Source organism: Apis florea, unplaced genomic scaffold (genome assembly GCF_048593485.1).
Source record: "Apis florea isolate Af1SG1 unplaced genomic scaffold, ASM4859348v1 contig_3803_pilon, whole genome shotgun sequence".
In the NCBI taxonomy this organism is placed as follows: Eukaryota; Metazoa; Arthropoda; class Insecta; order Hymenoptera; family Apidae; genus Apis; species Apis florea.
The window spans coordinates 258,790-273,188 of NW_028256864.1; the positions used below are offsets into that span (position 1 = coordinate 258,790).

At 30.8% G+C, this 14,399-nt stretch overlaps 2 protein-coding genes across 3 annotated transcripts; both read left to right on the forward strand.

Annotated features, from left to right (window-relative positions):
• The first annotated feature begins 1,029 nt into the window (after nucleotides 1–1,029).
• On the forward strand, nucleotides 1,030–9,053 carry LOC100870289 (43 kDa receptor-associated protein of the synapse homolog). The gene is made up of 11 exons (XM_086916795.1): nucleotides 1,030–1,222; nucleotides 3,040–3,383; nucleotides 3,953–4,169; nucleotides 4,661–4,812; nucleotides 5,603–5,749; nucleotides 7,113–7,272; nucleotides 7,338–7,538; nucleotides 7,625–7,723; nucleotides 7,834–8,025; nucleotides 8,189–8,388; nucleotides 8,482–9,053. The coding sequence occupies exons 2-11, from the start codon at nucleotides 3,346–3,348 to the stop codon at nucleotides 8,687–8,689; spliced, it is 1,614 nt and encodes a 537-aa protein (XP_086772921.1). The 5' UTR covers nucleotides 1,030–1,222; nucleotides 3,040–3,345; the 3' UTR covers nucleotides 8,690–9,053.
• A 350-nt stretch (nucleotides 9,054–9,403) lies between these two features.
• Nucleotides 9,404–13,455, forward strand: Patr-1 (Protein associated with topo II related - 1). 2 transcript variants are annotated; one of them, XM_012492576.3, is made up of 9 exons: nucleotides 9,404–9,544; nucleotides 10,242–10,436; nucleotides 10,519–10,942; nucleotides 11,040–11,143; nucleotides 11,217–11,716; nucleotides 11,836–12,049; nucleotides 12,138–12,341; nucleotides 12,480–12,743; nucleotides 12,830–13,455. In XM_012492576.3, exons 1-9 carry the CDS (start codon nucleotides 9,506–9,508, stop codon nucleotides 13,085–13,087), a joined length of 2,202 nt encoding a protein of 733 aa, XP_012348030.2. In that variant the 5' UTR covers nucleotides 9,404–9,505; the 3' UTR covers nucleotides 13,088–13,455. The 2 variants fall into 2 exon arrangements, with proteins under 2 accessions (XP_012348030.2, XP_031775351.2); XM_031919491.2 differs by having other exon boundaries at nucleotides 9,524–9,906.
• The last annotated feature ends 944 nt before the right edge of the window (nucleotides 13,456–14,399 follow it).

The following is a 14,399-nucleotide window of genomic DNA, read 5'->3' on the forward strand; positions in this document are numbered from 1 at the left end:
GGTGGTGCTGTATTGCACCCCTATAAACGGTACAGTATTCGTGAAATCTCGGACCGACTCGGAGGTAATCGTGTCGAAAACAAAGAGAGAAAATCGCAAGGCGAACTATTTGAATCGGAGAAGCGAGATGGAAAACGGGTCACCCTCTTCTCCTTTCAGGATTCGGTTGGCCGGGATACCTCATCCGGCAAAGCTAAAAGTTCAGGAAAGGGCAATGCCTCACCCATTTTTATGGAAACGCACAAATCAAGCTGAATGATTCACGATTCTCTTTCTATTTCAGCTTTTCTCGTTTTTCAGCTTTATTTTTTAACTGATCACGAGATTGCCAATACAGGAAAGATTCTTGTCGAAAATTTAAAAATTTACGATATTTTTTCAGTCTATTTTGTTTCCTCTATTCAAGTATGCTTAGTGACAAATCCAACGAAAAAAAAAAAAGAATTCAGATGAAAGATAAAAATCGATTAGATCGGAATAATTGACAGTTACAACGAAAATACAAAAGTAAAAAACATATCGAGATGAGTCATTACCGAATACGGAAGAGATTTTGTTCCCGTAATCGCGCGCGCGCGCGCACAAACTCGGTATGTATGCCAGTATGTATACCAATATGTATATGCTATGCATACAGAGCAGGGAAAGAGGGTAATTCTGTAAGCAGAGATCGTGAAGGGCTAAGAAATGATCGGAGGAAAAGAAAGACAAAGTAAAGCATAACGATGGCGGCAGGAAATAAAGAGAAAAGTGAAAGCATAAAACGAGGGTAGCGACATAAAGAGGTTAGGATGGTGTTGAAAAGTGTGCAAGAGCGGCGCTGTGAGAAGAGACGAGAAGAGGCGCGGAGAGTAGTTACGGGCAGAGGGGAGAGGACAACGAAGCAAGAGTTTGGGCGAGGAGTTGGAGGGGTGAGGTTGCAAGGGGTTTACAAGGGGTTGCGAGGGGTTTGCGAGGGGTGGTCGGGAAGGAGAAGAGAGAGTTGGTCGTCAGGTCGTGTGTTGCGGGCTGCTGCGGCTCGGGCGCGACAGTTCTACCTCGACCATTGCCGGTTAATTTTCGCAAGGCAGCTACGCATACGAAACAATAGAGGTGATCCTTTCAACGCGATGCGGCGCGATATGACGCGGCGACAGTTTGTGTGTTAGGTTGAATCGTAAATCCACGTGCAATATTTCAATTGCATTTCTGACTTTTTATCCTCATCGCGGTATTACAGACGGTAAGCACTTTCAGCGTTCGGACGGATCATCATCAAATATATACATCAATATTTCAACGTGAACCGAAAAAAACTAAGAGGAAAGAAAAAAGAGAAGAAGCGAACGGAAGGAAAAGAGAAGAAAAGAATTTCGTATGACAAGAATCATTATCGTGTCGCCAACTATAATAACATATCAGACTACGGCATGTGGAAATATATTAATTGAACAAGATCGTTAATTTCATTAAGAAGATACATCATATCACGCGATTAAATCTCAAATGCATATGTTTAGCTCAGAATGGATGACAAATTTTGAAAATTGAGTTTTCCTCTTTTAAACAGTGAAAATCTTCGAATCTTCGTACCGATTTCAATTGTTATCGCTCGTTACAATTCTTATAAATCATTTTTTTTTTTTTGTTACGACAACTTCTATATAATGATTATTAATTCGAAAATTTTTGATACGAAACAAAAATTGATTAGACATTTTTTCGCGTTTTTTGGAGTCAGAATTGATTGAATATTATGCAATCGGTAGAAATACAAATAATCAATTCCGTGCTAATTTTTTTCTGTTAATTATCTCAACTTTCAGTTGAAAATTCGCGCGCGCAGTATTATTTTTTCAATCATTGAGATAGAACGATAAAATGATAATAAATAAAGAAATAAAACAAATGAATCAATAATCAAAGAAACGTTGTAAACCATACAATTGCTCTAGAATATACGACAAATCGATACTTTGTGTACCTTATCACAAAGCGTTTCGTTGATCAAGATCAACATCGAAGTGACGCGATTTTCTGATGAAACAATGAAACGAATGAGTTAACCATGCTTTGATTGTTATGATCGAATTTTTTCGATTGTTTTTTAATTTTATATTTAAATATCATCGTGTTCGAAATTAAATTATTGTTACATTAATATATTTACACAATATATAAATACATACATACATACATACATATATAACGCGACCACATGTAACATGCATGCATCTATATATAGTTCATGTTCATAAAATTCAATAGCGCGAATTATTTGTATACTCTGTTATTACGTCACAAATTATAAAATGTTATATATTTAATAATAATCAGATTTAATAGTAAAAAAATAAGACGAACGCTTAAAATTTTCAAGCACAAAGAATAAAATATAATATAATAATGTATGAAAATCATAAAAGATATCGTTCAGCAAAGATATCATATCATCAAAAAGGATTTGATGAGATTCTATAAAGATAATCATATTGAAAATAAATTATCGAAATGTTAATTATTTATTAATTGATACTCGGTTTCTTTTATATATATATATATATATATATATATATTCTTTATTATATATATATTCTTTATGTATAATTCAAATCCCGATATTCGTGGCCCAATTCTTTTCGTTTAAATCTTTTTTTGTTTCCTTCATTTTTTTCTTCATTCCTCCAATTTCTCCTCTCTGCCTCTCTCTCTTTTCCTTTCTTTTCTATTATTATATTTTATTATTTTATTTCCTTGTCGATTGCAGAAATTCTGCTTGTTTTTCGACAAATTTTTGGAAATTAAAAAAAATAAACTCTTGCAATGCTCAATTAAAAACAAGTACAAAACTTCGCAAAAATAAAAACTATTTTTTCCGCAAATATAAATATAATAGTCCATACACAAAAAAAAAATTCTGTCCAAATGCACAATGTGACGCTGAAAGAAGTTACCGTAATATTATACTATCTTCTCTTTGATTGAATTGTATGCATATATCGATTTAACAAGTTAGATCCGATTTCACGACTTCTTTTGCAGTAGATCCATGATTTACAGATAAAAAATCGTATTAATTGATTAATTGGTGAGAAAACGATCGTGTATCTTCTTTCTTGAATCGTAATTCGAATTTAAAAGATTGAAAGAGTTAGAAACAACTAACTAATGACACATCGAGTGTCGATTCGATCTAAAAAGAAGGATATGTGTCATATCGAAGTAACGACTTGCAAGCATTGTAGAAGCAATGCCTCTGCTGACGAGGGAAGTTGAGTTTAAGCTTTGGCGAATCGACATGTTGTTGTGGGAATACTGGAACACACATTCCAAAGGACAAAGTAACGAAGAAAAGAAGACGCAATCATGTCATGGGAATCAATCTCTTCAAGAGATTATCTCGGGTAAGTATTGAATAAAATAAAATAGTTATTCATTCAGTTTTAATAGATATAGATTCTCGAATTGGCGCGAGAATCACCGAAACACGAAAGGAAACGAAATGGGAGGGGCAACTGTCGCGGTGCCATAATACTCGGGGATAAGTTGGTATATAGGTCAGAAAAAGGGGTTACAGAAGCCTCGCCCACGATGAGCATACAGGTCGTTCGTCTCGAATTGAGAAATGGAATTCCGTGATCGAATTTTCGCATCTCTTTGTTTGATCGCTACAATCGCCATCATCCTTGTAATCTATTTGGAAAGGAGAAAAATTGTTTAATCTAACATTTCATTCGATCGACAATAAAAAGCTGACACGAATAAAAATTATAATAAAAAATCTATATAAAATAAAAATTCTGTTCATTATTGATTCGAAAATATAAAAAAATAAAGAAAAAACAGAAATACTCGATCTTTATTTGTATTTTCTCGCAAGTGAAAATACACGAATTGAAAAATATGTAATCGTGAAATATGTAATAATACGTGCGATTGAACAATCGCTGAACGAACCATTGGAAATTTACAGCGGAGCGGCCAGTCATCAACTCTCCGCGACCGCTCTTCTGGGTAGTCCAGATGGATCGCGGCATCCGTTAGATGTATGCGAATTCACCGAAGAGGACTATCGGCATCAGAATTCCAATGGAAACACTCATTACCAGAACGGCAGGTCCGGCTCTGGTCTATGGGAATGTCTAATAGGTTGCAGACGTCGGTTAGACCAACATATGGCTCGAAGACGGGTAAAAATTTAATTTTTTATAACGATTCGCGATTTCGACGCTCGAATCTATCCCTTTCTTTCCTTCGGTCACGGTCATTGCCGAGAATGGGACCATGGCGCGTATAAGATGCACGCGACTATGATTACAAGTCACGCTACGTATAAAATCGATTTCTATATTTACCTATACTCTTAAATTTTCGCGATGCAATATGATCGACACAAATAAAAAAAAAAAAATGAAAGAGAGATAAATCAAGAAAGGAAGATTTTCCGATTGATCGTTTGACCTAAATGTCAATCATGTTAGTCGTATTACTTTTACTCGATGCATCGTTTAATTAGTCTGTTCTCTCCATTATTGTCGAGGTTGACCTTCGTGCTATTTATGTTACACAGGATCGAGGGATCTTAAACCGATGGAGGAAGTTCAAGGCCGAATCGATACAACCTCCTTCATTATCGTTTTAACTGATAGACGCGTGTATCTATATTTTCAATTTTTTTCAGGTGGAACAAGGCTTGAAGCTATATCGCGCTCATAAACAACAAGCTGCTGTTCGTAAATGGAGAGGTGCTTTAAAGAATATTAGACAACGAGAAGATAAATTCGCCCTTCTCGGCTATCTGTATCAAGCCTACATGGATTGGGGAAAGTATAGGTATGTAATCAGAATTACCTCGATACTTTTGTTTTTGAATTCTTGTCCAAACGCTTGTCTCTTCTTCGTATTCGCTACTTAAATATACTTTTTCCAAATCGAAATAACTTTTCATTTCAAGTAATTAGTTTTTAATCAAAAAAAAATGAAGGTGGAGAGAATAATATGACATCAATAAAAAAAAAATGAGGAAGAACGAGAAATGAAATGGATAGAAAGATGAAGCGATAAAAGAAAGAAGCGAAAGAAAAAAAAGAAAAGAAGAAAGACACGAGTTGGTTTGTTTCGCCGAAAGGCACTGGTTGTCCAGACTATTCAACCCACTTCAATGCTATGGAGAGGCACTGTCAACCTCGTAACTTAAACTACGAACAGGAAGAGAAAAAAGCTTAATAAAGAGATTATAACCAAGAGATAATATTTAATTAGCGAGACACATCATATTTGAAAGGTGAAAGGTTCGAAGATTCTTGACACCATAAAGAAGCTTTTTCTTTTTTTTTTTTTTTTCCTAAAAAACGAGTAACGAACCAACTAACAAATCAACATGTTCGTTATTACTCGCAGATATTCATTATGCTCATTCATGTGTGAAAGAGTATTTGATGCACTTCGATCTTTCACCATTTCCTATTTTTATTTCATTTCTTTTAATCGTTCCATAAACGAAACTTTCAACCTTAACCAAGTTCGTCGCTCGACTTATTCTCGCTTTCGACAACAACTTGTTATTGATAACAAATAAATGAACAAATGTAACTTATTAAAAAAAACCATATATCTTTTTCAGAGATAGCATCGATTTTGGACACAAACAGTTATGCATTTCCGAAGAATTGGATTCGCCAAACATGCGGGCAGAGGCCTATTTAAATCTGGCGAGGGCACATGAAAGATTGGGCGCATTAGATAGGGCTTTGGACTATGCGAGACATAGGTAAGAATATCTATTATTTTTTCTTATTATATACTTTAATTATTAATTATTAATTAATTAATTATTTTAGCTTTTTTATTACATTATACTACATATGCAAGGCATATAGGATGTCTCAGTTAACTTGATCATTTCAAATAATTGCTAAACGATACATTTTATAAAAATAGGAATGGAATTTAAATAGTTTCGAGAAATACATCTTATAAGCTACATGCTTTTTTGTGAATAGAGGTTCTATTTATTTATTTCTATTTAAAAAATAACTTTGATTTTTTAAATAAAAAAATCTATTTTTTATATTGTAAATCATTAGAATATTACATTCTAAATAAAAATATTATATATCAATCTTCTCATATATCATCGTCTTTAATTTAATAATTAAGAATTGAAATTAATAATTAAGATTAATTAATTAATGAAATAATTTTATTTCTAAAAACTAAAATAGATGCTTTAGAAATACCAAGCTTACTCAATTTTTCAATGCAATGCATTCAAGTGTCAAAATTATTATGTTTTGTTAAAATCTTTTGCAAAAAAAGTAATTTTTTTCCTTTTTCTTTTTACAAAATGTTTTATTTATAATAAAACAATATTAATTAGTTTATTTTAATTTAAAAGACGTATTATTGGTCAAAAAGATGTATTATTGGTCACAAAACGTTAAATTGATCACTAATGACAATGGAGTATGATGAATAATTAATATATGATAAGATATATTCAATAATAGATAAGAAATAATTAAATCTCATTGAACATTTGATAGGACCAAAATAAGTATTGAAATTATGTTGAAATTATATCAAAGGAATATTAATTCAAGCATTTACTTTAACTTTAACTTAAAGATAATAAATATGTATTAAAAATTATTTCGGTAATATTTAATTATTTTTAATATTATTTATTATTTAAAATGCATGAAGATCAATTTTTACTTTTACTAGAAATAATATTCTACCAATTTATAATATAAAAAAAAAAATCATTCTATTAAAAATCAAGATGATTTTGAAATCTCTGAAATGCTTTCACTTACAAAAAAGCATATATTTTATAAGATATAAAATAAAAAAAAAATTTAAATTCTAACTATTTAAATTCCACATCTTAAAATTTCCATAAAATTATACAACAGTTATTTAAATTCCATATTTTAAAAATTTCATTAAAATTATAATAGTTTCGAGATGATCATATTAACTGAGATATTTTATATACAAATAAAATATGTATTCATTACTCCGATTCAAATTATTTTCAATTGATTTTTGATTTTCGATTTTCGTATTATTGCTCGATTCAATCCAATTCAATAAAATTATGAACAAATTATTTAATATCTGTTTCGTAGCTTATACAATGAATGCGACCAATGTGCGACTGCTGGATTGGTTCATTTGACCGTAGGCAGAGTTCACTTGGAATTAGCAGGATTTTGTAAAGCTTTGGAAGCTTTTCAGAGAGCTCATAAAATTGCTCATTCGATTCAAGATCCGTCATTGGAATTGCAGGTAAGTTATTGAAGATTCGATCTTATTCGATAGGATATATGTTTCATATTGTTTTCGATCCACAGGTATACGTAGGTTTATCGGAGCTGTTCTGCAGATTACACGATGCTGATAAGAGCGCTAGGTATGCGGCTAGAGCTTACGACCTCTCGAGAAGCTTGCAATTGGGCGACTTAAATTCCCGACATCATAGAGCAGCTCTTCTTCAGATGGCAGCGGCACTCCGGAAAAAAGGAGAACTCGGTGACGCCCACGATTACTGTTCGGTAGGCAGTAACTTTCTTTCTACAACCCCCATATTCAACTGTCACGTATCCACTTGGACCTGTTTATTTTGATCGGGAACTCGCAGGAAGCAACACGATTATCGTTAGTTTCTGGAGATCAAGCTAGTTATGCCAGGAGTATACGAATAATGGGAGATATTTATAGAAAAAAATCCGATATAAACGTAAGTATGTAAAACGTATAAAAACTAGATGGACAAGTTCTTATTCACATAAAAAATGAAATAAAGATGTAAGATATAATTGTGTGATTACATTATTGTTTCGCTCGTAGAAAGCATTTCGACAGTACGAAAGTGCGATGGGATCCGCGGCAGCGACTGGAGACCGTCTCTGTCAAATGGAAGCTATGGACGGCGCAGCGAGATGTCTTGAGGCCCTTCGATTACAACATAAAATATGCAATTGTCGTCCTCTTGAATTCAATACTAGGCTGCTCGAAGTAGCTGGATCAGTTGGTGCGAAGGTAAGAAATCTTATATTTTTATTTTCTAATTTAATTTTATTTTGATTAACAATTAGATCCTAATAATCTTCGCTGTTTCATCTATTTCTTCTATTCATCCTCTTCTTTCTTCCTTCATCCTCTTCCTTCCTCCTCTTCTCTCTTCCTTTTCTCTGAAACATAGTTCCTGGTACGAACGGTGAGATCAAGACTTTCGCGTATTTATGGTTCTCTTGGAGATGAGGAACAAAAGACTCATCACGAAAGATTAGCCACAGCAATGGAAGAAGATTTAGAATTGCGATGTGGTAGCTGTAACGAGCCTTTCGGCCTTGAAACCGATTCCTTGGAAGCATTACCTTGTTCTCACATATTACATGCCAGGTAAAGTGAATTCAAAAATATAACATATTTTTTATTTTTTTTTTTTCGAATTGCTTTTATTATTTATCGCATTATATTATATATAATTTACAGATGTGCATATGATATTTTAAAGAAACGTGACAAAAAGAAGAAACGTCTGTGTCCCGATTGTCACAAATCTGTTAGTTCACGATTGTACCTGCATTGCGAAGATCCTCATGGCATGAATACTTTGAATCACAGTTCCTTGAGTCTGGCATCATTGAGAGCCAGCAGTTTAGCCACGTTGGACGACTGTCACGCTACTAGCAGTGTTTAAATCTGATAATATCCGTTGTATCAACTTACTTATTTACTTATGTACTTAGGATTTTGTTTACTTAGAATTTTTTGAGCAATGTGTTCTTTGTAATGGTCACTAATATTTCACAAATGAGCATAAAGAAAGCAAATGCAAGCACGACCAGTTGTATCCTAAATCTGATGCAACTGTGCACATTAGCTTAATTTCAAATTTTTTTTTAGAATATAAGAGCTTGCGTACAGTCTGCCAATTAAGCGATTAGACATGAATATTACTTAACGCGTGAATCGTTTAAAATTTAAATTAGAATGAAGAAATTTAAAAAATACTAGCACAATATCGAAAGACTTGATGGCAATAAAAATGCACATTTAATTCATTCGTCTTTTCTCATCATTTTTCCCTTTTTTCATCATTAAATGATTTTTTTTTGTCATTATAAATATCTAAATGCTATACAATTTATTTTTTTAATATAATATAATGCATGCACATGAAATAATGTATTTCTCAATATTTTTCGATAATATTTATCAAGATATTTTTATTCTTATTGATTTAAATGAAAAAAAGCTATTTAATATATGTAATTAAAAAAATAGTAACATTTTAAACATTTTAAATGCAATTAATGCAATCCTTGAAATAATATAATTAGAACTTCGAAATATTAAACAATAAATATCCTATATATAAGTTTTTTAAAGAAACGACTGCGACATCTAGAATACAGTTATGAATTCATACAGTGAACCGCCATGACAGCTGATGCATTTCGTATCGCTTGACGTTTGATCAGAACATGTCATTTTGCACATTTAATTTCGACAAATGGCAGACTTCTTTTTCGGTTTCGATACGTCGCTTGCAGTAAGTAAGCAAGTTCCTCTTGGGATTATTTTTTCTTTTCATCTCTGTTTAAAAATAATGAAAAATGACACGGAAAGACTAAGAGATTGTGCATGATTTTAACCAAGAGTCGCGTCGTGGTTTCATCAGAATATAACGAATTAAAAAGTGTCCAATTCAATCCAATGCTAACACGAATAACTTATTCAGATTACATGGATTGGCAAAGATTATTTAGCAAATTTTTTATATCTTATATTCTATTATTTTTTTTTTTACACATATATAGTTCTTAAAATACATAGTATGTATCATTACCACTTCCAGTCGTTATGGAGATACATACATCGCATAACCTCGTCAATATCTTAATCTCTTCAAAGGTCATTAATACTACTATTTTCATATTAATTATTATTTTTCCTTCACAAGCTTGTTTTATTTTAATTTTTTCTTCATAATTTTGTTTTATTTTAGTTTTCTGTTAGGTGTTTCAATAAAATAAAAAGAGCGAATGATCGTTGTATAGTTTGCTATTATCTTTGTATCAAAATTTTTTTATTTGTCGCTCAATACAATTTTGTATTAATTTTAATTAATTTTGTATCTATAGTAAATAATTAATTTATAATAAACTAAAAATAGTAAAATATTATTTCAACAATATTTCTTTTATATTTATTATTTTTATATATATTATTTTTTATAATTTGTATAGAATAGCAGTCTAGAAGATGGTCTTGAATGTCCTTTTGAAGAAGATGATCTTGGAGAAGAGGAAGAATATGATGCTTTGAATGATGAAACTTTTGGTTCTGAAGCTACTATTGGCGATTGGGAAAAAGATCATGAAAAACTTGCAGAAATTACAGAATCCAATCGCCCTCATCATCAGAATACTTTAAGCAAAAAAGTAAATAGATTTATTATACCTTTTTTTATTAATAACCATTTATATCAACTGATTTGTAAAAAAATTATGATTACTGTTACAGAATGTAACCAATTTAGATATCGAAGATAATTTATCCCACTTGGTATTAGATGAGAAGGAAGGTATTGTTCCACGTCCTGGAGTATGGGATAGTCCTTCCAATTTAGTCCTTCCTAAACCTCGACCACCTTTGACTTTATCACCAGCTATAACAAATGTATGCACGGTGGAACAATTAGAAAAGGGATTAATTGCAAATAGACAACCATCTAGATTAAATAAACCTACTCAAACACAACAACCGCAACAACAACAACAACAACAACAACAACAACAAAAATCTGATGGATCACTTTTGTTTGAATCTTTGTCTGCACCACCACGCTTCCCGCCAGGATTGGGTATACCTCCACATCCTGTTGTTTTACCAACAAACATGAGATTTCCTCATCCTCAATTTTTACAGCATCCTAGATTATTAGCCAGTAAGTACATGATTAAATTTCATCATTGATAAATTAAGAAAATATAAATCTGAATTCATATTATTTTTTTTTGGAATCAATGTATCTATTTTTACAGATCAAACTGGAAATGTACTAAGATATCCTATTGCAGCACATTTGATGTTACCACATACTGCTCAAAGACAACCAATTCATGGTTCATTTTGTAATAATTTTCCTGTAAGTTTTAATAATTAATTCTATACAAATATTTCTAAAAAATATTTTATTAAAATTAATCATATTGTTACAGCAACCATCGCTTTCGAATTTATGTCCACCTCCATTTTTACGAGCAGATCATAGTATGATACCTCCTTTCTCTAGCAATCAAACCAGTCATCAGCAACAACAACAACATTCTTTTCCGCATTCTGGAAATCAAAGAAATCAAAATAGAGCTTTTCATCATGGGGAACAACAAGGAAATCACCAACCATTTTTTAAGAACAATCAACATCATCGAAATCATGATCGAAATAATCAGCGACATTATCATTATAATCATCACTGTCAAGGAATAAATGGAATCATCGGATCAGGAGAATATGATGAATATGCCGGTCTCATGAGTACTCGGGAAAAACAGTGGTTAATTAATATTCAATTATTGCAACTTAATACAAATGAACCATATGTTGACGATTATTATTACATCGTTTTCTGCGATAGAAGAAATAGGCAATGTATAAATCAAGAGCAAAAAGATAAAAAACACAATAATAATAATAATAATTATCATAGAGATACCAGGTAAATCTTTCTTTTATTTTCTTCCTTTTTTCTTTCTCTCAATTTATTTTTTTTCTACTTAAATTCCTAAAATCCCTAAAATAAACAATAATAATCATTATTATTATATTTATTTTCAGAGATCGAGAACAACCACATCATGTACTTTCAAAATCCATATATACACCGACACAATTTGAAAATTCTTTGGGAAAATTACAGTTTGCTAGTGTTATTGCACCACGTAAAGTTATTGATATGGATGTCGTACCAAATAGTGATCCTCAATTAGCTACTCAAATACAACAAAAAGATACAAAGCGAACAAGACAATTATTACTAGAAATTGAAAGGGTATTAATTTTTTTCTTGTTTTGTTTCTAATTAACAAAACATTCGATTTATCTATAAGCATCTATTGCATGAATAATATTATTTCCAGTTATATATAATTCAATTAAAACTTGAAGACTTGCATAATCCTTTGGCTCTACTTAGCGAGCAGCAACAAAATCAAGAAGGAGAGAGTGAAACAAATAATATTAAGAAAGGTAGCTCAGATATAATAAATATGATATTATCAGCTTTTCTTCAATTAATACAAGATGATAAATTAGCAAGCATACTAAGTATTCGAAAAGGAAAGGTAAGTCAGCTGAAAATAAAATATACATCTTATAAGAAATAAAATACACACATATACATATATACATACACATAAATTTGAAAAAAAAAAAGAAAGAAAATTATATTTTGATCATTCGAATATTATTGTTTATTGCAGACGCTGTTGTTGAGGTTCTTGCCATATTTGAATGTAACGGACCATCGTAATCAAGTAGAAGAATTATGGAACGCGATATTTCGAGGATTAGCTATTATAGGTCGTAGAGATTCTCACCTCTTGATAAGCCTGCATTCGGAATTTCAACGATGGTTTGATACCGTGCAAAACATCAATACAATATTTCGACTAGCTCGATCGCTATCTGACTCTGCTAATCAACCTATCAAGAACAACAGTTTAGCTTTTGCTTTGACAAACAAGGTTTGTTTAAAACTTTATTGTTAAATTTTTAATTTTTTGTTTTTCTTTTTACATCGGTTTCAACATTTAAACGCTTTTCTGTTTAGTTTGGTGTATCTGTAATTGCTTCGATGTTTGAACAAGCAGAAAAATTATATCCCACGGATGATTCTTTATCTTCGGAATGGTCATCTTTCATAGCAAACATCATTGAAATAATTGGTGAAACTCCACCCTGTGTCGCACCTTGTCGACCGATTGCTGCAAATACGCTCAATCAGCATTTGAATCGACTATCTCATTTAAAATGCGGCAGATATACAAATCTGGAACTTCTATTAACTGATGCCAATCCTTCTCGATAGTTAAACGTTATTAGATATTTTTTTGCCATTTCTTTAAACCTGCTTTTTATAATCATTGATTGAACGACAAATTACAAAAAGAGACGTAAATATTTTAATACTTTATATCATTAAGATTAATCAAATATTTTCTGCATATGACTAAATATAGTAATCGATACTCAACTTTCACATAGTAAACATATATCTTTGTGTTTATTTTAACACAATATTATTATATCGATCGTGTCTGATTTATTATGTCAAAAATAATATGATATTAATTAATAACCTGTATATTTACAATTGTTATAGTTTGTTTACAATTTTTTTTTGTTTTGTTTTGTTTTTTATTCTAAATATATCACGTAAAGCAGGTATTAATTATATTCATTGGATAAACTGTATATCTTATTTTATACCCTCTATTCGTCGTTTTTTCTCTATCTTTTCTAATTTTTGTATAATATTTTTATCACAATTTCGTTAAACGGAAACATACATGATTCAATTTCTAGAAATTTTAATATTGTTTTTTACGATTTTGCAAAGTTTTGCAATCTTATGTGCATGTAATTTGTTCTCTAAAAATTTTGCTTAAACATGGGTCATTAATATTCATTATCAATCGAATTTACTTCTTTATCAGAATAAATATGAAAATATATTTATAATTGTATATCAATGTTTTTATATACAAAATATTTTTCATTTTTTTTTTTTTTTTTTTTTTTTTTTTACTTTTTTATTATCGATTTAATGATTTTTGATTTATTTTTTTTTGACGACGAATGGAGAGGGAAAAAGTGATAGTTTTCGTAGTTTCGTTTCAGACTAAAGCACCCGCATATTTCTATTAAATAAATAATAAAGAATGTCCATAAAATTTGTAAAAAAAAAAATAGATTGCGTTAAAATATAAATATAAGTTATTAATTTCATTTAAGATTTTGGATAGGATAAAATGTTATTATGAAATCAACTATTTGTTAAACAAGATTAATTGTATAATACTTAATTAATCTTCACGCAAAAATAATTATAATATAAAAATAACATTGTTCATCCATATCTTTAAAAATCGAAAGAAAGCGCAAGAATCATATATGCAATAATTATAAGTAAGTTTCTATATAAGAAACAAAAATATTGCAATGTTTTTGTATGTAACAATTAGTGAATTAAAAACTTTCATTGATAAAGTTATAACATGAACATTGCAAACATATAAATTCAATAATTTCATTTTATCTGTTGTTTGTTTGCAAATCTGTTTCATAATGTCTGTTCAATCATTTGGTGTATATTTTAAGAGCAGGATTATTATTGAATA